This window comes from Lagenorhynchus albirostris, chromosome 6 (genome assembly GCF_949774975.1).
Source record: "Lagenorhynchus albirostris chromosome 6, mLagAlb1.1, whole genome shotgun sequence".
Classification (NCBI taxonomy): domain Eukaryota; kingdom Metazoa; phylum Chordata; class Mammalia; order Artiodactyla; family Delphinidae; genus Lagenorhynchus; species Lagenorhynchus albirostris.
Genome location: NC_083100.1, coordinates 30,813,152 through 30,835,441, shown reverse-complemented (window position 1 = coordinate 30,835,441; position 22,290 = coordinate 30,813,152). Strand labels below are relative to the sequence as shown.

At 38.5% G+C, this 22,290-nt stretch overlaps 1 protein-coding gene across 3 annotated transcripts in view; it reads left to right on the top strand.

Annotated features, from left to right (window-relative positions):
* The window catches only part of PARD3B (par-3 family cell polarity regulator beta), a 1,039,317-nt gene that overhangs the window by 545,623 nt on the left and 471,404 nt on the right, over nucleotides 1–22,290 (top strand). For all 3 annotated transcript variants that reach the window (XM_060152240.1, XM_060152239.1, XM_060152238.1), the window contains exons 9-10: nucleotides 904–1,043; nucleotides 2,161–2,289. In XM_060152240.1, coding sequence (XP_060008223.1) covers nucleotides 904–1,043; nucleotides 2,161–2,289 — 269 coding nt within the window. The remainder of the gene's footprint in view (nucleotides 1–903; nucleotides 1,044–2,160; nucleotides 2,290–22,290) is intronic.

The following is a 22,290-nucleotide window of genomic DNA, read 5'->3' as shown; positions in this document are numbered from 1 at the left end:
AAACAAAGTGATGTAAGTGTCATCTGTAGGGAGATGGTAGTTGGAGACAGGAGCATGCCAGGCAAGTCTAGAGGACAAATTGTTCCAGATCCTTGGGGAACATCTATGTTTATGTGGGAGAACGATGGGTAAGAGAAAGAGTGACAGACATGTTGTGATCAGAGAGGCAGGAAAATAATCAGAAACTAAAAACATGAATACCAAGGGGGGAGTTAATTTCAAGAAAATGGTTGGTGAGAAGTGTCAAAGCTAGAAAAGGGGAAAGATCAGAATAGGAAAAATGACTGGATATGGTCATGGGTAGGTAGTTGGTGATGGAAGATTGAAGAAGCAGTAGGATTGACGTAAGGATTCTTTAGGGTAGAGCAATCTAAGCATGCCTTCACATAGAGTGAAAAAAGACATAAACTCAAAGAGAGAAACTGGAGATGCAAGAGAACGGGACAGGAGTAACAGGAACGAGTGATGGGGCAATGGGATGCAGTACACAAGGAATGGAGACTCAGGGGGAGGGGGAACCACAGGCTGGCTAGTTGATTGAAAGCCTGACATGTCAGATGGCCTCTTGCTTCTCAGGAAAGTATGAAGTCAGATTATGGTTTACTGAGAAATCAGTCTCCCAGGTATATGGATAACATGTGGTATTTCTTCTAGGACCTTAGTAAACAAAAGTGTTATATATCTACACTGGCCCTAAATTCACTGTGATACAATCATGGCCTGTAAGGCACTGTAATCTGTATTTAAAACCAGAAAAACTGAAGCATATTTAAAATATTTACTGGAATGTCAATATTTCACTTATTCTGCATTGGTCTAAATTAGGTGGATTTAACTCTAAAATTGAATATAATATTACTCCTGCTGAAGGTGACCATGTGTTTTCCTGGTCTTATATACTAGGACCTGAAGGACTTGGTTTCACTGTGGTTACCAGAGATTCTTCCATACATGGTCCTGGTCCCATTTTTGTAAAAAACATTTTACCAAAGGGAGCAGCAATAAAAGATGGCCGCCTACAATCAGGGGACAGAATTTTGGAGGTAAGAATTAGAATGCATATCTTCAATAAAATCTTTCTTGGTGTTTGAAATAAGTATATAAAATGTATTAAATTTTGAATTCAGTATGTTGAAAACTGTACTTATAGACAAGATAAGGACTTTAATTAGAAAACTGGTTAATAAATAGCCTATCTTTGTAAGTCCTCAATAAGGACAATGATATGAGGCCAAATAATATTGAAAAGTTTTCCCTATCTCCTCTTTCTTACTTCTGCCTCTTAGAGTCCCTGGGGAATTTGGGTCAAATCCACGAGTTCATCATATATTCAGTTAGGGCTAAGGATTTCAAAGTTGCACCCAAGCCCTTGTAACTGTTTGCTTAAACTTCTCCAAGAGTGGGTCAGCCTGTCTCAGGTTGGTCTATGCATATAGAGAAGTATTTGGAATACCCAAAGCAAGAGGCTTTTTTTTTTTTTTGTCGTTTATTTTTGTTTGATAGCATCATCTTCTTGGCTAAATATATACTGTCAATTTACCTTTCAAGAAATCATATTCGTTGAAACTGGCTGGTTCCATTGAACTTTCTCATGGCATGGAAGTAGCACTATAGCTTTTTATATAGTTCTAGATCATGATAGAAAATGGGCCAAATGACTAATGTAGCTCCAAATTACAATCTCCAATAATCTATGGTAACCTGATGACTATCATTTTCTAAACATGGAAAATTGTAGAATTATAACAAAAAAACTTACGCCTCAAGAATTTACTGTGTGATAACGGTCCATTTCTCCTGTTTGTATTCGGCAGAGAATGGTAACAGCTAAGCATTTGAAATCAGCTTCCTTCCTACTTGAGGAATCATTCTCTGGTATCTGTCAGTTTGATTTGTCCTTGCTAAGAATGTGATGTCTTAGGGAAAACTGCTGATGCCAATTACTGAATGTCTGAGACTGTCCAGCACCACAATAATGATGGTTGGTATATTGCTAGCATCATAAACATAGTTGGTTTGGGCTCATGTATTCAGTTTTCATCTTTCCAGAGCTTCATTGATCATGGGAGCCCATTTGCTGCTTGCTTTCAAAAACCATCTAGGGCAGAAGGGGATGGCAAGTGTTTTAATGGTGACTGCTCATACGGTTGCCTGCATTAGGTAAATGGCAGAGATGTCACTGGACGAACTCAGGAAGAGCTCGTGGCCATGCTGAGGAGCACCAAGCAGGGAGAGACCGCATCACTGGTCATCGCCCGCCAGGAAGGAACTTTTCTGCCCCGAGAGCTGGTAATGTTCAGATCACAGTCTTACTGAATTTTCAATACAGAACATAATACACTCAGTGAATTCATAATAGCTGAGAAATGAGTTCTAAGTCATGGGCTTCATTTGTTAAAAAAAAAAAAAAAAAAAAGAAGTGAATCACTCTTACAGTGTTTTGCCCCTATTTGGGGTATCACTGTTTTAGTGATGATGACGTAATGATGCAGTGAGGTAGGTAACTGCAAACAGTGCTTCAAGTGTACGAATTCAAACACCCTTCAAGGAGGCAATTTAACAGTATTTGATAAAATAAAATGCACATTGAGTATGTGCTATGGGCTAGGCCCTGTGCAAAACACAACCAGCAGAAATGTTCATGGCCCTACCTTAGTGCAGTTAGCAGTCAAAGGGAAATTAAAATATAACCAAGTATTTAAAACGGTGATGAAGATTATGAAAGCAAACTGCGGAGTGCTACAGTAATATATAACAAGGGAATTTTACCTAGTATTGAAGGCTAGGAAAGGCATGTCAAGAAAGAGAATTTCAAGTCTTATTAAAAATGTGTACCCTTTAAAAAAAAAAAAAGTGTACCCTTTGACCTAGTAACTATACTTTTAGCAATTTGTCCTAAACTGATCATCAAAGATGTGGAAAAAATTCTTCTATATTGATTTTTTTCTCCGGTCCTATTTATTATAGTGATATATTGGGCATGGTACAACAAGAAGGTACTGGTTAAATAAGTAACTGGATCGCTTTCCAGTGAAATATAGTAAGTACTTAAAATGGTCTCTGTGAGGAATTAATAATAATATGAGAAATGTTCATAGGATATTATTAAGTAAAAAGTTGGGTATAAAATGACATATGCAGTATGACAAATTACATTAAAAATCTTTTTTAAAAAGCTGGAAGGAGATGCACTCAGATTGTTGGGATTATGAGAGATTTTTATTTTCTCTTTTTTTTTTTTTACAATGAACACATAATATTTATTATTGAAATATTTAAGGAGGCTTTAGAAACTTCAAAGGACTTTTATGGCTAATAATAAAGTAGAATAGATGTGGTCAAAGGACTTCTAATTACCCTTTGTTTTTTATTTCCTTTGAATCTATATAAGAAATGACAAAGGCACATATGGGTAATATGATAGGTTCCCCGAGTTAGATCATCAGAATAGTGAGTGTTGAGAAAATTGAGTATAGTTAACTTGAAAAAAAAAAAGTTTAGTACTGATAATTGCTATCACATATATAAAGAGTTATTGTATGGATTGGGAAGTAAATTTTAGTCTGTTTCTTCAGATAGTTTATATCCATTAATTTATTTATGCATTAATCCAACAAACAAGTTACTGAGCATGCGCTGTGCACTAACTTGGAGGTTCTGGGGATACAAAAATAATTAAGACTAATTTCCTGTCCTATGTGAGCCTGTTCCAAAACAAATAGTTGGGAGTGATAATGTTACAAGCACTTTCTAACTGTTGGAGCTGTCCAAGATGGAAACAGGTTATTTAGCATACTGAAACAGAACCTGCCTCACCATCTGTCAAAGATGCTCCAGAAACAGTTCTCCTGTTGGTAAGGTGATAAGACTAGATAACCTCTAAGATACCTACTCTGGGTCTAATATTCTGTTACATGTGTTTATATCTATATTTGAATATACAGCCTTCCTGAACCTCCTCTCTTATATATTAACCCTCCTTAGTACTGGCCAAAGGAACCCCTTCCTTCCATGTTTCTGTACCATGGAGTTTCCTTTCGATCCTTCGTCATCTTTCCCATCATCTTATCCATTTTTCCTCTTGTCCTCTTTTATGCTTTGAGAAGATCCATGGTAAAATAGGAAAGGGGAGATGCACTCCCCACCTCCTTTCCGCTAGTGGACTCCTCCACACTCAGCGCTTTGGAAGGCAGAATCTTGAGTTACGGCCTCATCTCCTCACTGAAGCTCCCGACTCTTCCTAAAGAGAAATGCTGTCAAAACTCGAAGTCTAGATTTTTTTTCTCTAAATTCAGATGGATTCTTTCCCTCAATCTTTTATTTATCCAAAGACGTTGGTCTTTCTCTACAAGGGTCAAAGTGAAAAGAAACAACACAAAAGGGGGCAGCATGGATATATAGCAGGAAGCCCTTACACTTCTTATTTAATTCGTTGGTTGCTGGTGATAAAAGGGGTTAGAAAACCTCAGTAGGACTATGTACTTCTTTCAGGGATAGGAGAACTAAGAAAGAAGTTTTGATTGTGTATTCTTTTGAACTGTGGTCCTGGGAGGAGTAAAATCCTGCATATAGAGAGAAATATTCCAGGCAGCCCCTAGGCATGCGGAGGAACCCAATAGCAGAGCTCCAGCTAGGAACTCCAACACTCACGAGTCCCTCGTTCCCCATCTAACGGTTAGTTATACCCCTTTTCCATATGTCGTCTAGAATTCCCAACTGCACAGCTAATTCCTTCTTCCTATAAGCTCTCCCAGCCCCCCTTATCCTCACCGACTCCCACCCCTGCCCCCAGTAAGGGGGAAAGGGATGCTGATCTTATTCAAGTTTGAAACTCTGGAAGCATTTTTAGTCAAAGACAATTACATCTAGAAGTTAGCAAATGGAATAATAGAATTTTTGGACTAAAGGGAGCTGAAGGAATCTGTGAGTCCAGCTCTACTTTTGTAGCTAAGAAAACAGAGGCTCAGGGTGGTTGAGTAACCATGGGCCATGTGTCCATGGGTCCACAGTCAGCAGGAACTAGATGCCTAGGTTTCTTAGTATTTACTATTGTCTCTGAAGCTCAACTTCTGTCCTTACTACCAACTGTGTGATCCAGAGCAGATCACAAAATGATTCTGAGGCTCAGTCCTCATCTGTATCATTAGATTTCTGTGACAATTAAAAGAGATAATGCATGCAAAGCTCTAAGTGTTGCTTCTGGTCAATTGTAAGTACTAAATATGTTAGCTATACTTGTTTCTTCTAGTACATTACCACTTCTGTGGTATTGTAAACACAATACTGTATAGGTGTTATGGGGTAAATAGATTTATGCAGGCTTACCTGGGATTAACCACTATTTTGAACCTTGATTGTTTTCTTTTTCATTATTTTAATATGTATTCTGGTATCCAAAATACAGAATTACAGACAAAATTTGTGTAACCCACCAAATTTCCAAGCCAGGCAGTCTGTATATATTATTTCACTCTCATTTAATATAATTTAGTGAAATTGGATTTCTATCCCAGAAAGTGATATCATAGGCCAAGCCCACCAGGCAGCATATTAAATTAATTGTGCGACTATGAGATTATAAGTGAAAATAAATTCTTTGTTCTCATCATTTTCTTTGTTATACAAAATTTGGAGGGCATGTGGTTAGTGTCCATTCTCTTAGAATTCTCTGGCAAACAGTCTCTTTGAAAAATATTTGACTTCTAACTGTTCAAGTATGTGGAATATTCTTTGTAACCACAGCAAAGCAAGGGCCTTTGAGGCTAACAAGCACTGAAGTAATGTGGACCCAGAGTCTTTGTTTTGGAGAAATGTGGAATAATATTATTTTTCCAGCCCAAATACCTGTCTTCAATGCTAAACAGCAGGAACTCTGCAGGAAGTTTATAAAGAGGTCATGTTTGGCATTCATGGGCTATTTCAGTGGGAAATACTCAGAGTGTGGCACTGGACTGTTTGAAAGCACAGAGTAAAGAAGAGTGTGCGACGTGATACATCTTTGTATTTTTCTTTCAAAAAATTGAAGGTGGTATCATTTCGGTCTCTTCTCCCTCATTGTGATTGATGCACACACTTGACTTGCCATTGAAAATCTGGCAGGATGAAGGAAGGACAGCACTTCCTGCTTTTGTCTTGTTCTATCTCCTTTGAAGAAAACAAACTGTTTATTGGTTTCCTGTTCGGAGAAACTGTCCTCTCCCTTTTGTTAAGCTGTGCTATTTCGTGAGCTCTGTACCCTCTTAACAGCACTGCTCTGCCTATTTTCTGACAGTTAAATCTTCCTTACTTCCTTGTTATCATTAGCTTCCTGTGAAGTCTTAACGCTCACAGCCAAGGGAGCATGTGGTCAGCAGTTCCACAGGAAAGCCCAATATAGGATGGTCTCTCGAATGTGACCCTCTGTCATTCCAAAGGCCTCAGCATCCATTTCCTGGTCATTTCTCCTGACTTGCCACATCAGAGAACTGTGCTGAACGCTTGTATTTGCTGGTCCATGTCTTCCTTCCTGAGTAATTGGTTAGTATCACAAGTATAGCAGCACGTTTAGCCAACTTTCTTTCCATCTGTGGCAGTCTGGGTTGAAAATCAAATGAAAGGAATTTATATAATAACATCATTTAATAACATCATTACTATTTAGCTCTTTCTAGTATTTTTACCAAAAGAACTGTGCTTCAAAAGTAATCTTTCCAGAATCCCAGTCCAGAAGATCCTTTGATGTTCTCATCCCCTTACTGGGTGAGAGTTTATTAAAGAGGTGTTCACATAAGGAACATTTTTGCAAAAGGGACTTTGAGATTAGTGTTGGTAATAGAATCAGAAGGTGAAACTGCTGTATCTGCGCCTGCACTTGAAACAAAAACTATGCTACTTATTCGGTGGTTTGTTTGGTCTGTTCTGTGAGAGACATGGTCTGCAAGTTCTTTTCCATCCCTGATACCTAAAATTATTTTCGTCTTGTGCAAAGTGTCAGATAAAGCTCTCTTTCCATTCAGAAAAGATTCTGAAAAACTAAAGGTTTTCTATGTATTCCAGGCCTGTATTTTTAAGGACTTCAGAGAAAGCAGCACTTTATTATTTACCACGTATGTGCATGTACGTGTACATGTATGTGGCTGTCTCCTTTTGTTTACGGGGGAAAAAAGAAGTATTCTGCCATTTCATTGTTAACCTGTTTAACGTTTCATGTTCTGACCTGCTGCCTTATCTTTAAATTATCCTGAAAATCACAGCAAACCCTGGTGGGTAAAACAAGCTGAGAAAATTTCAAATGTATTTATAATTTCTACCTGCCACGTTTGCCCGCTATTAAGCACTGGCCTCTGCAAGGGGCAATACCTACATTTCAAGCCAGCAAGTTGCTCCTGCCTGGAATGATTGAGATCCCAAAGTTAGCCATGTTTGTCATGCTGATCTGACCTTCCCTCAGGAACATCGCTTTTGCTGAGAAAAAAACTGGTGCATGCGTATGTGGAGGCTCCGTTAATAGTTGCTGAGATCGGTGTATTCCAGCACTACCGTTCCACCAGTCCCGGTAACCACCTTAGCAAATGGCACATAGCCCCAACCCCTTCACGGTTTACTCTATCTTCTTCCTAAGTGAAAAATTCACACCTCAGATGTCAAATTATTTAACATCGTGAACCATGCAAGAATTTTAGCTTGAAAACTTAGATGAACCTCATTTAACTGACATTTTATTCCCTTTGGCTATTTGATTCAAAATGATTCCATGCTTAATTAACCAAGGTACTTAAGGAGGAATGAATATTATAGTGGTTATTTGTGGATAAGTAGCAGAAATTGAAGGATGGTTTCAGAATGATTTTTCTACGTAAACCAAGGGTGCAAGAGTTATGTTTTAGAATTTAAATAATTATGCAAAAACCAAAATGCATTGCTATATTTTATAGATTCTCCAAGTAACTCAGTTCTATGACTTCAGATGGAGTCCTTGCTAAGATACAATCTCCACTTCTGCCTCTTTCTACAGTAATTTCAGTTTCCTTCTTACTGCATTTCTGTTCAGCCAGTAGTCAAGGCTCTGCAGCATGGCCTCCAGAATCAACAAGATGTGTCCCTGTCCTCAAGAAGCTTCTAGCCCATAAAGAAAAAAGAGTGATGAGTCGATCAAATTATGCAAATAAAGTGTTACGGGAATTCAAAGTTGGGGACCAAAAAACCTTTAAGAACCTAATGGTATTGGAGAAGAATCTTGATGATTGAGTAGGATTTCAAAATGCAGAGCTACGGGGGGAAGGAGATAGCGTCTTCAGATACTCAGAGGCTGGAAAATACAAAATACATCAAGGAGATAGTAAGTAGCCCATCCTGGTAGATTACTGAGCAAGGAGCTATCATGAGTAGTATTGTTTGTAAGGGGTGAAAAGGTATTAGGATACCTGCTAGGATCTGTTGCAGTTCACTAGACTGTAATGACGGGGAGCTTAAGAGCTGGGTTTAGTCAGACCTGGGTTGAATCCTGGCTCTCCTACTGATTGGCTGAATGGCCACAATTAAGTTACTTCCCTGTGCCCCCACTCATCACAAACATGGGGATCAGATTTTTGTCTACCTTAGAGACTGTTTGTTAGCATTAAATGAGATGCATGTATAGGGCACATAGAATGGGATTCAGCAAATGTTACTTGTTATCGTTATTGCTCATCTAAATAAGAGAGATTAAGTACACAGTTAGGGCTTCTCACTCATTGGGAACAGAGAGGGGTATGGAAATAGAAAACTTTGGCTTTGGCATGTGATAGATGTTAGGGTAATGGAATGAGATATATCAAATCTACCCAAGTTTTGAGTTTGGATCTCAAACCCAAGTTTGAGTTCTTTTACCTAGAGACAGAAGATACATAGGCAGGTTTGGAGAAGAAAACGATTATTTTTGGCCTAGAATTGTGTTCCTTTCATGGATCCCAAGCTGGTCTATGGCCAGTGATCATCAGCATTTTTGCCTTCTCCCTGTTCTCTAGCCATTCCAAACTTTTTTATCACTTGTTTAAAACATTACCAGTGTCCTCTCTTTGTCAATCAATTACTGTGAGACTTCGTTCTCCTTAGGACACCCCCTCCCTTCCCTCTCACTGTACAACTCCTTAAGACATTTACTTACAGAGCCTCCTTGAACCCCCAAGTCTGGGTTATGGAGCCTCACTTAGTTTTCCATTTATATTCAAAACTTCCCATGCTTCTGAGTCACCTTAAGAACTGTAGACAAATAGCAATTAAGAGTCCAGGTTTGGGAGTCTCATGGGCTGAATCCCTGCTTCACAATCTTACTCAACCTCTCTGCCTCAGTTTCTTCACTTGTCAAATAAGGATGATGATAGCACCTACCTTGTAGGGTTGTTGTGAGAATTAGTTGAGCATGGATGCTAACACGTGGTAGGTGTCGAATAGTATTGACTCCTGTTATTTCCCATGCCTGGTGCACGCTGTGTGCTCAGTATATATTTGTTGACTGAATAAGTGAAAGCTATGCATTATTAAAGTAGACAATATAGGAAGCTGGAAAAGGTATTGCTAGAACAGCTATTATATATGTACAGCTATCTATATCTAATCTGTATTGAATGCATTATCCATCCTGCTACAATCATTTTAAAACAAAAAATATGCAGAGACTTCCTTAGATATCAGGGCACTAGCAACTTTAATTACACACAAGACAATGAGGATAAGGATAGTTAGTATTAAATGTAAAGATGTAGACATAGAGAATGGACTTAAGGACACAGGGTGGGAGGGGGAAGCTGGGGCGAAGTGAGAGTAGCATCGACATATGTACACTACCAAATGTACAATAGCTAGCTAGTGGGAAGCAGCTGCATAGCACAGGGAGATCAGCTCGGTGCTTTGTGACCACCTAGAGGGGTGGGATAGGGAGGGTGGGAGAGAGAAGCAAGAGGGAGGGGGGATATGGGGATATACGTATGCATATGGCTGATTCACTTTGTTGTACCACAGAAACTAACACAGTATTGTGAAGCAGTTATACTCCAATAAAAATCTATTAATTATTTAAAAAATAAATGTAAATGACAGTTTAGGTAGTTTAAATTATCATGAAGAAGACATTTGCATGGTCTAGTTGTACAGTTTATTTGTAAAGACGTATAAAAACAGTAAGTATAAGTACTTTTTATTTTAAAACATTAGAGGTATTTTTGAAGTATTAAAAGTATTTTAAAGTACTTTTAAAATGTTTCAATCTTGGCTACAATAACATGTTAGAACAATGGTCCTCAAAACATGGTCTCAGCCCAGCAGTATAGCATCACCTGGGAACTTGTTAAACATGCAAATTCTCAGGCTCCCTCCAGAGCTAAGAAATCAGAAACTCTAGGGGTGGAGCTCAAAGATGTATTTTAACAAGCACTCCAGATAGTTCTGTTGCTCCCTCAAATTTGAGAACCACTGGAATAGTGGTTTAGTTGTAGAGTGTAATAAGGCCTGTAGGATAACTTACTGCCTGTAGCTGACTAGCTTCAATAATCACATTTTCAACTTTATCTTTCTGTTCTGCAAACAATTTCCTGCTCTGTGAAAAGTATTCAGTGAGGGCTTCCCTGGTGGCACAGTGGTTGAGAGTCTGCCTGCCGATGCAGGGGACACGGGTTCGTGCCCCGGTCCGGGAGGATCCCACATGCCGCGGAGCGGCTGGGCCCGTGAGCCATGGCCGCTGAGCCTGCGCGTCCGGAGCCTGTGCTCCACAGTGGGAGAGGCCACAGTGGTGAGAGGCCCGCGTACCGCAAAAAAAGAAAAGAAAAAGAAAAAGAAAAAGGTATTCAGTGCAAATTTCAAGCGCAATTGAGTTACGTATCTTTAGCCACGTGCCCCTCATTTTGGCAAAGGGCCAGTACTGAACGCAATCCAGTTACTCAGCTCAATTACACCTGATTCATTTAGGCAAACTCAATTGTACTTGACTTTTTCATGCCCAACTCGATTGTGCTTTAAAATTTTCACTCTCAATTTGATTGTGCTCAAAGTGTGTTATGTGCCACCTTGTAACTTGTAGATTTAGACACATACCAAAGGGAGGTACTTTTAGGGAAGCTTAGAAGATTGGGTTATTGGCATTTGTTTGCAGTTACATTTATTTTATCTCCAACATGGTGTGCTGCAGGTAAGGTATCCTCCACTGGCCCCGTGCATGGACCATAATCTACCATCCCCATTCTGCTGTGTTGAATTCAGGTCAAAGTTTGTAAAGTTCCTGAGAAAGTAATCCTCGTGTACTGTCACAGAGCCACTATGCTTAGTTGTTCCCATTTATCTCATTTTAAAGGTGGCAAAAAATGAGGCACAGAGATATTGCCCCGTACCAAAATTTATACTGTTTGTCAAAATCAGAAATATTTTTAAAGGAAGACTTCCACCTCACTGAGATGAGCATCGTGCCTTCTCACTTGTGCTGTGTACTAAAAGACCAGACCCTTAATCTCTGCCAATTTTTAAAAATGCATTCAAGAACCCACAAGGCTGAGGGATTAATAGTCATCTGCTACTCCCTGGGAAGTACTCATACCTAAAAGAATTCTACTGAACCCTTGTCAGCAAAATCTAGTCTTGATAAAATAGATGATGATAAATGCTCTGGTTCAGCATTATTAAAACAGATGGTGGAAGTGCTGGCCATTTTGCCTGGTTGTATGGCTTCCAGGTGTCAGAATGAAATACTTAATGGGTTTTATCACAAGACTGGTTTTGTTGGAGTGCGGAAGGGGTTCAAGGAGGAGTGTTCTGTGCTGAAAAGAAGCTCTCCTGACATTCAGAGGACTGGGGCCTAATTACATTCTCTTGCAAAGCTAAGGATGAAGAGCCATGAGATCTGGCTGTACTCTCATGGCACAAGACATATGTCTTATTAGTGGCCACTGTGGCCATGATTAGGCTTCCGGAGGCTAGAAAAAAGAAGAGTTTTCTGAATATACATGTTTAAACAGCTCAGAAAAAGGAATATTGTGACCAGCCACAGACTATATCCTTCTTACTATCCAGTTAGCAAAATGTTACCAGTAATTCATGCCAGCTGTTGCTATGGAACAGCTGGATAAGAAGGTGTTACCAAGCTCAGGGATGACCTTGATTTGCCTAATTACCCCAATGCCTGTGATCAGTACATTTGTTAAGGTACATTCGCTGTAAGATAAGGAAATGCGTTCATTTTGTAAAGGATATTTAAAGATTAAGGGGAAAAAAGTACTTCCATAATTGGTTGTGGTCGACTTTTCCAGCTGTTATCAAAGTAAATACCACACATGTGAAACTGCCTCGAGAGTCCCTTTCACTTTGAAAGTATACCCAGAGGTTTGAACATGTTGCATCTGCCTGTTTTTCAAGAAAATGTGTGATCTTTGTCGTTAAAGAATATCAGCTTAAGATTGTTACTTTTCTTTTCTTTTCTTTTTTTCCTAAGGGCTGATAAAACAGAGATAGACACTTAAGTAACAATCTGTTGCCACTTACCTCTTCCCATGCCCCGTCCCTAAAGATTCTCTGGGCAATGACTTTTAAATATGTTCTCATTATTTTTAATGAGTGTGCAGAACGTATGATGCATAATGCACCAGTAGATAGGTGCCCTTCTACTGAACTTGTCAGATATAATAAAACATCGAAGGAGTTAAGATGCATTTTTCTTTAAGATATTAGAATTATTTAAATTAAGATGCCCAAGTACAAATCATGTACTATTCAATTCCTGTTGCTGCCTAAAGAAAGCCCCACCCCAGTCTTAGTTCTCTCTTTAAAAAAGAATGTTTTATCACAATGTTAAGAAGACAAAAGGACATTTAATATTGTTATGTCTCTTTAAGTATACCCTTCTTTAAATCTGCCCCAATGGCAGGATATTCAATTATAAACGAGCTCAATTATGTTTCCTGGCCACTTACTGAGTTATATGAAGGACTTTTATCACCAAGTCTTTCCGTAATTAATTCTTTGCATTTCTTAGAGGCTTAGGACCTAAGGAAGGATTGTTTAACAGCTTAAAATGTTATTTCAATTTTGTTATATTTCCTCTTTCTCTTCTTTTCCTGCTTCTCTCCATTTCTTTCTTGCTCTAACCTATCATCCTGCCTTTCTGGAAGCAAATAACACTTAGTATGGTATCTCTCAATTGCAGAATATTTTTATTTCTATATTACATTAAAGTGCCAGGTGGTGACGAAGAGGAAGGTAATAGTATATTATGTTAAACTACATTAAAATGCCAAGCAGTAGATGAAGATGGTGGTAGAATGGAGAAATACATCATCCCCAAGAACAACAAAGCCTCCCCTTGCTGGTCTTTGTTGCATAAATATTGGTGCCTCTGGCTCCTGGTTTATGGAACTGTCAGCCTTAGCACCCTGCGGGTGTTACAGACTTCCAGCCTGACTCAACAGGGCTCCCTTCTCTCCTTCCTAGCAGCTACATCTTTCAACTGTAGACCCTTGACTTCCCGCTGGAGGGGAGAAACACACAGAAACAAACAAACAAAAAACCAGAAAGTGGCAAAACACAAAAACACCCAACCACAGCATGTTACCCATGACTTGCTTGCACTCCATCTCCCTGAGATCACATGCTTCTCATCCATGATACACAAAGAGACTGATGTTCAGGAGAATTGTCTTCTTGGGCCTCCATTTCCCTCTATGTCTGGATCTACATTGATGATAACAGGACCCAGTTGTTCAATAAATATTTACTGAACATCTATTTCCAGTTCAGTTGATCAAATACTTATTGTTTGTTTATGCTAGGTGTTGTACCAGGCACTGGGTATTCTAAGATGCACTAAATCATGATCCCTGAACTACCGGAGCTTACAGACAATGCTAAGCACCGTTAGAGAAACAGGGTAAGAATATGGCGTAGTACCTGTCATCTGTGGGGAAAGCTAGTGGGAGGGAAGTAGGTGTACAAATTTAAGGAAGAAGCTGAGAGATTAATAGTGAACTAGAAGTTAAAAAAGAAAGAAATTAATAAGGGTTTTTAAATCATGAGAAATTTCATTTATGGGGTAGGACTTTGGTTGAGCCATGGATAAAGTCAAAGAAGCAAAGAGGGAAAAACTTCCAGGAATATGGAGAAGCATGAGCCAAAGGCAGGAAGGAAAAGTGAGGAAAAGGAAGGAGTAGAGAAACGAAGCATCTTGGTTATAGTGATATTCTTGTTGGCTACTTATGCTATCACAGCAAAATTTGCAAGTCTATAACAAGGCCATTTCTAGGGATAGCATAGGAAATCCCTCAAATGTGAATTTAGGATCTATTTGAAGCCCTCTTTTATAAGGTCTTCGTTTATAAGTTTTGTGTTTGGGCTTATTCGTGTAGCCTACATTCAACTGGAGCATCTACTGGGCTGGAAAGTCCAAGATGGCATCCGTTACAAGGCTTTCAGTTGGTGCTGGCTGTTGGGTGGGGCACTTTGGTTCTCCTTCATGTGCCTTCTCATCCTCCAGAAGGCAGTACATCTTCCCTACATGACATTCTCAAGACAGCAGAAGCAGAAGATGCAGGTGTTCTTAAAACCCAGCCTTGCAAGTTGCACAATGTTACTTCTGCCTCATTTTCTTGGCCAAAGCAAGTTACATGGCCAATCAAGATTCACAAGAGAGGTGGATGGATTCTACATTTGGACAGAAAGAGCAGTAGTCATGTTTCAAGAAGGCATAATTCACTGGGACCAATATTACAGTCTCTCACATTAGGTTAGGAAAGTTGGTGAGTACACCGTTCTATAGCAGAATGAGTATTGGTCAGGGATGTAAGATTCAGTTCCCAGCCCAGGGCTTCCACTGGATGGTTGAGTTTTTAGAAAGGCCATTTAACTTCTTGGGGCTTATCTTTCTGTATTGTATTCACAAAACTTTTATCGAGTTCTTAGTGCAAATAGAGTGCAAGAGATAAAACGTCTATAAGCCATTCCCCTTTCCCTACTTTGCTGTTTAGCAACATTTTAACCATGACATTCTTGCTAAACATAAATTGCTGTCTCTATTCTGGATACTTCTCTCCCTAGGTGAGAGATACGCTTTTCCCTTTTTTTCCCATCCCATGTAGAGGTTTACTCTATAGTAGACACCCACGACCTGGATTGGAGACCAGAAGTCAGGGTTGGATAGTGTAGACAGTGATAAACTAATAAATACTAAGATTAAATCACCAGAATAAGAAGTATTTTGACAGTAAAATGGGAGAAGACTTTCCTTATCTATAAAATGAGAAGACTAAACTAAATGGTCTCTTAGATCTCTTCCTACTGGAAATTTCTGTGAATTTCTGTGCATCAGATCTTGGCATGACACCCCATAAAGACAGTGCCTGAATTATGAATAGTCTGTGTATATAAATGGGCAGCAGGAGTCCATCTCTGAGTGTTTGTTCCACAGTTCAGAATGCCTTGGGAGCTTCTGACCTAAAGAATGCCTTCTCCTAAGTAAGTGTAGAGCTAACAAATTGCCAACAGATATCCCTCTTCTGGCCACCTTTTCAACCCCCTGCCATCGTGGTGCTTGTTGCCATAGTAGTTAGTAGACACAGATGGAGCCCTTCTTCTAATACTCTTCTGACACCACCATTGCTATGGGTACCATAACAGAATTCTCCCATAGCTAGCTCAGAAGAGAATGTGTTCCTTCTTTCCTAAATTGGAAATTTAGGTGTATTTTCCCATAGAACATTCTTAAATATAGTCCATCCAATAGAATGTAAATTCCTATGTACTGTTATGTTTTGAAGATACTGCAGAGTGAACAAACCATGCTGGCTAATAGAAACCTAGGCACAATTTACCAGTATTTCTTTTTAGGAAAATAAAAAATCGAGTCCCAAAAATCAAATTTACAAACCAACTTACAGCATGCAACCTGTTTTCTGACTAGAAATTGCCTTGTCTGTACCCACAGTCACAGTTTATTTAAAGCTTATTTCCATTACGCATAGAGAAAAGTGAATGAATTACAAACACTATTCATTCATATTTTGGCCATCCTTAATGGAATAAAAAAAAAATCTCTGGGTTCTGGATTCTGCTATTAGAAAAAGATGACTGTGTCAACACTAGCACCTTGATGAAAACTTGGCAGATATTTTCAACGTAATTATTAATGCAAGCCACCTCGGTTCCTCTTGGGTACTAGACAGGTTGTAAATAAATTATATAAATAAATATTAATGTAATTATCAGCTTGATAGTTTTATGTGCTGTGTAGGCATGCAAGAAAATTAAACAGAGATGAAGGCTGCTGTACTTGTTCACGTGTGAGGACCTACATAAGAGTGACTTATTCCCCGTATGGTAAGGAGATAGATCGGGCACTAGATCGTACACTAGATCGAGCCTTATCCTCAGCTGCCTGAGTATGACTGTAAAAATATATATATGTAATTTTTCATGGTGGTTAAGTTAATAACATGCCACTATAATTTGTGTACTTCTTTTTGTACTTCTTTGTGTACTTTGGGAACCAAATCATATACATCCTAGCTGGAAAGAAAGTAAAGGCGAAATACCTACAAACAAGCTAGAGGCTTAGTTTTTTAAAAGCCCAGTCTTTGCAGTCAAATAGTAGTTCAGAGGTTCCTCTTTAACCTGCAGGGTTTCTTCATAAAAGAATACCGATAGCATGTAAATGTCTTACTTCCTTCACAAACCTTTGAAAATGTCACCCAAAGATTGCGTTGTCTCTCACCCTCAGCTCTCAGTAGCTCTCTAGGGAGTGGGCATGTCTTATCAGGCAGGAGCAACCAGGCAAGGGCAGCCGGCACATTGAGAGGCCAGGGCAGCGTAGTGGTCAAGGCCACTGGGCAGGTAGTGAAAGGCCTCTCGCTGTGTTAAACAAATGCGGTTTCCTTCCCGCCTTCTGCAGGAGCTAACTTTGTTTTGCACTTCTCTTCTGGTATAAGAACAGTAAGGATTCATAAGGCCATTCTGCCTGTGTGGAGATGTGAATTAGATTATCATAAACCCACAGATAAAAAGTGCAGTGGTCAATGAGAACAGGCATTCTTGGATGAAATAAAAGGTTTAATTGAAAGTGCTGTCCCATGGGAGATAGGTGATTGAGCGTGGTATTGTCGACATCAATTACCATAGACCAGAGAGTGAAGAAAATAAAAGGAAGACCATTCTTTTTTTTTTTTTTTTTTTTTTTTCCTGAGTTCCCAAATCTGTTTCTCTTTAAGAGGAGGTAGGAGATTATCTTAATGGGATGCTAAGGAAAAAAAGTGAGCTCTTGTTCATACACAGTGTTCTTAGAACACGTATAAAATTCTAGGAAGTTGCAGCTGAATTTACTACTAGTACAGATATTTTTTATTGGAAGTTAGAGATTTAGACAGAGTACAAAGTGTACTGATGCTGAATAATGGTTAAAATTGATAAATATCTATTGTGTTGAGTTATATGAGTAAATGATTTGCACTTACAATTATAGAAATTTTTGGTTCTTTGATTATGTCTCTCAGCTTGTTTTTTTAGTAGGCTGGGTTTCTGTTCTACAGTGTAACAGAAAAGAAAAAAATAAGTTGAAGAGGCTTTTGAACATACGGTCCCCATTAAACACTAAACGGCTTGCTTTGTATCACTAAGATATGGCTCCCTTATAAATCACGCATATTTGTCTAGTCATGCCCTACTTTTGATGTGGCTAAAACAATGAGATGAACTCTACATTCATAGAGACAAAGACTGGGATCAAGGACTGCCTTAACAAGAAAATAATTGGTCAGGTGTCTCTTTTACCAGTCATTAACATATTTGAATTAAGAGTTTGAGTTTCCTTTAGGTCAAATAGAGTAGAAAAAATATCCTGGATTATCTGTGCCTAATGTGCAATACATTTGAAAGGACAAAGACAGGGAGATACCAAATACATTTAGTATTTTACTTGGTGTTTTACACAATGCTGCCCAATTTAGTTAAAAAAAAAAACCTGTCAAAGCAACTTTTAGTTTATTTGCTTTTCAGTCTTATTTAGAACAAATGAATTCGCTCAATAAGTGAATTTAAACTTCTTAGACAATTGTTTAGGAGTGGACATAGACACAGTCTTAGGTTTGAATGTGAAAAATTGCTTTTTTAGGGTTAAGTTGAACAGGGTAATTGCCAAGTAGTACCAGCTGTCATAATAAAGGAGAAGTGAGTGACAGGTTTACTCCACCCCATATCAAAACTCAAGAGCGGATATGGTGGTCAGAAGAGCCAAAATAAATGTGAGTTCTTAGAAACATTTGCAAGCTATTTTCTTGCAAAGCTCAGCCCTTCATAGGCATCAAAGTACAAACGTGTCGTGATTAAGCTTAGCACTATTATAGAAATGAGAAAGTGGGATCACTGTTGCTGTAGATATCCCAAATGCACTACCTAATACTCCAAAGTTCCATTAGGTGATGGTGGTGACAGTGGTCTATATTACAAAGTATTGGGACTTAACTAGCAGTTTTTAAACTACTTTTAATATTAGTGAAAATGTCGCCCATTTGAGCTGCAATAGAAGAACTAACTGATGCAGCACTTGTCTGCGATGCTCTTTAATATTTACTGCACACTTATTCTCAGGCATTCATTGGAATAGGTGCTAGTGGCATAAATAGAAGTGAAGTGGACCTTGTTGCCCTTGAAATCCTTGAAAATTTATATAATAACAAATAACTATAATGTGATTAGTGCTATAATTGAATTATGTATAGAGACCCAGGTGAGGGCCCAGCCACAGAGAGCAGGTGACAGTTCAGCTGGGTTTTGATTGGTATGTAAGAGTTTTCAGTGGGTGTCAAAGTGGGAGGAGGGGAGAGAATTATTTTTAGAGAGAATCCCACCTAAGAAGTAAGAGAAGCTCTTTGTAACATTTAATTAATTAACTTCAGTTCTATCTAACAAACATGTTAGAAAGTTTAGGCCAGAAGTGTTAAATCTATGCTTTTATAGATAAGATGCAAGACATACCTGTCCCTTTTTTTTGGACCTTTTAATGCTATTATTTCAAGAAGGGCATTATGGCAGAGAAGCATCAAATAAATAATTTATGAAGTCATCTTCTAACAAATATTTTTTATACATATGCATTCTATCAGATGCTAAACTGGATTGAAAGTTGAATTAAACATAATACCTGCCTTTGGTGACATCACAGTGCTATAGTGGAATCAGAGCAGGCACACCAGCAAATAATTGTAAGAATAGAAAGAAAGGGATGAGAATCATAAGAAAAGGAGAAAAACAGAAGAATGGAACTCAGAGGAAGGCAAATTGTTTTCCTACTGATAAAATCAGAGAAGGAAGAGGCAGCTTGCATGCTGAGACACAAAGACTGGGTGTTTGGAAATACTAAGTAAGGAGTCTTTGATTCCATTATAACTTTGCTGTAAAATTTCCTTTGAGATGAAAATAATTGCTGCACTTTATATATATACACACATACGAAATAAAGATGTTTCCCTATGTGTATGATTTCATTATCATAAAAAGTGTAGGTCTGTACCATCAGGAAAATGCTTGACTAAAAAGATTCATTCACTCTTTATGCTTAGATGATTCTTCGTTTTTCATGTATCAGAGTAAAAATGGACCTGTGATGGATTAATTTAAAAAAAATTAATTCCTTAGTAATGAACTAAATTGAGATAGTCCTTGTTTATTCTTTGAAGCATACTTTACTTTGTTGAAAATGAAGATCGGTTATTTCAGGGAAGAAAGAAGTCCTGCTAATCCTACATCTAGGGAAATATTGATTGGAAGTATGCTGAACTTTTAAACTTCTTGTAATTACAGGCTGATTTTACAGGAATGAAGGCCACAGAAATTGCTCCCTTACTCTTGGCCTGCTTTCCTGTATATATAACAGCAAAGGAGAAAAACATTTGGAAGATGAATACTGAAGAAGAATAATGCAAAGTTAAAGGCAACATTCAGCAGCCCAAGCCAGTTATTAGGACTCTGGGGCTTCTGAAGAGTCCCTCTTAAGAACCTGCCAGATCCAGTGCTGGGTCGCCTCAGGCCAAACAACCAACAGGGAGGGAACTCAACACACCAGCCCCCATCAGCAGACAAGTGGATTAAATTTTTAATAAGCTCTGCCCACCAGAGCAACACCCAGCTCTACCCACCACCAGTCCCTTCCATCAGGAAGCTTGCACAAGCCTCTTAGATAGCCTCATCCACCAGAGGGCAGACAGCAGAAGCAAGAAGAGCTACAAGCCTGTGAGACAAAAACAACAAACACAGAAAGATAGACAAGATGAAAAGGCAGAGAGCTATGTACCAGATGAAGGAACAAGATAAAACCCCAGAAAAACAACTAAATGAAGTGGAGATAGGCAACCTTCCAGAAAAAGAATTCAGAATAATGAGAGTGAAGATGATCCAGGACCTCAGGAAAAGAATGGAGGCAAAGATAGAGAAGATGTAAGAAATGTTTAACTAAGACCTAGAAGAATTAAAGAGCAAACACCTAGAAGAATTAAAGAACAAACAAACAGAGAGGAACAATACAACAACTGAAATGAAAAATACACTAGAAGGGATCAATAACTGAGAATAACTGAGGCAGAAGAACGGATAAGTGACCTGGAAGACAGAACAGTGGAATTCACTGCTACAGAACAGAATAAAGAAAAAAGAATGAAAAAAAATGAAGAGAGCCTAAGAGACCTCTGGGACAACATTTAACACACCAACATTCATATTATAAGGGTCCCAGAAGGAGAAGAGAGAGAGAAAGGACCTGAGAAAATATTTGAAGAGATTATAGTTGAAAACTTCCCTAACATGGGAAAGGAAATAGCCACCCAAATCCAGGAAGCACAGAGAGTCCCAGGCAGTATAAACCCAAGGAGAGACCTCCAAGACACATAGTAATCAAATTGACAAAAATCAAAGACAAAGAAAAATCATTGAAAGCAATAAGGGAAAAACGACAAATAACATACAAGGGAACTCCCATAAGGTTAACAGCTGACTTCTCAGCAGAAACTCTACAAGCCAGAAGGGAGTGGCATGATATACTTAAAGTGATGAAAGGGAAGAATCTACAACCAAGATTACTCTATCTGGAAAGGATCTCATTCAGATTCGATGGAGAAATCAAAAGCTTCATAGACAAGCAAAAGCTAAGAGAATTCAGCACCACCAAACCAGCTCTTCAACAAATGCTAAAGGAACTTCTTTAAGTGGGAAACACAAGAGAAGAAAAGGACCTACAAAATAAATCCCAAAACACTTAAGAAAATGGTAACAGGAACATACATATCGATAATTACCTTAAATGTGAATGGATGAAATGCTCTAACCAAAAGATACAGGCTGGCTGAATGGATACAAAAACAAGACCCATCTCTATGCTGTCTACAAGAGACCCACTTCAGACCTAGGGGCACATACAGACTGAAAGTGAGGGGATGGAAAAAGATATTCCATGCAAATGAAAATCAAAAGAAAGCTGGAGTAGCAATACTCATATCAGATAAAATAGACGTTAAAATAAAGAATGTTACAAGAGACAAGGAAGGTCACATATAATGATTCAAAGGATCAATCCAAGAAGATACACCAATTACGAATATATATACACCCAACATAGGAGCACCTCAATACATAAGGCAAATGCTAACAGCTGTAAAAGAGGAAATCTACAGTAACACAATAATAGTGGGAGACTTTAACACCTCACTTACACAGATGGACATATCATCCAGACAGAAAATAAGGAAACACAAGCTGTAAATGACACAATAGACCAGGTAGATTTAATTGATATTCATAGGACATTCCACCTGAGAGCAGCAGATTACACTTTCTTCTCAAGTGCACACAGAACATTCTCCAGGATAGATCACATCTTGGGTCACAAATCAAGCCTCAGAAAATTTAAGAAAGTTGAGATAATATCAAGCATCTTTTCTGACCACAACGCTATGAGATTAGAAATAAATTACAGGGAAGAAAACATAAAAAACACAAACATATGGAGGCTAAATAATACGTTACTAAATAACCAAGAGATCACTGAGGAAATCAAAAAGGAAATCAAAATATACATAGAGACAAATGGTAATGAAAACACGATGATCCACAACCTACAGGATGCAGCAAAAGCAGTTCTAAGAGGGATGTTTATAGCAATACAATCCTACCTCAAGAAACAAGAAAAATCTCAAATAAAGCAATCTAACTTTACACCTAAAGGAACTAGAGAAAGAAGAATAAACAAAACCCAAAGTTAGTAGAAGGAAAGAAATCATGAAGATCAGAGCAGAAATAAATGAAATAGAAACAAAGAAAACA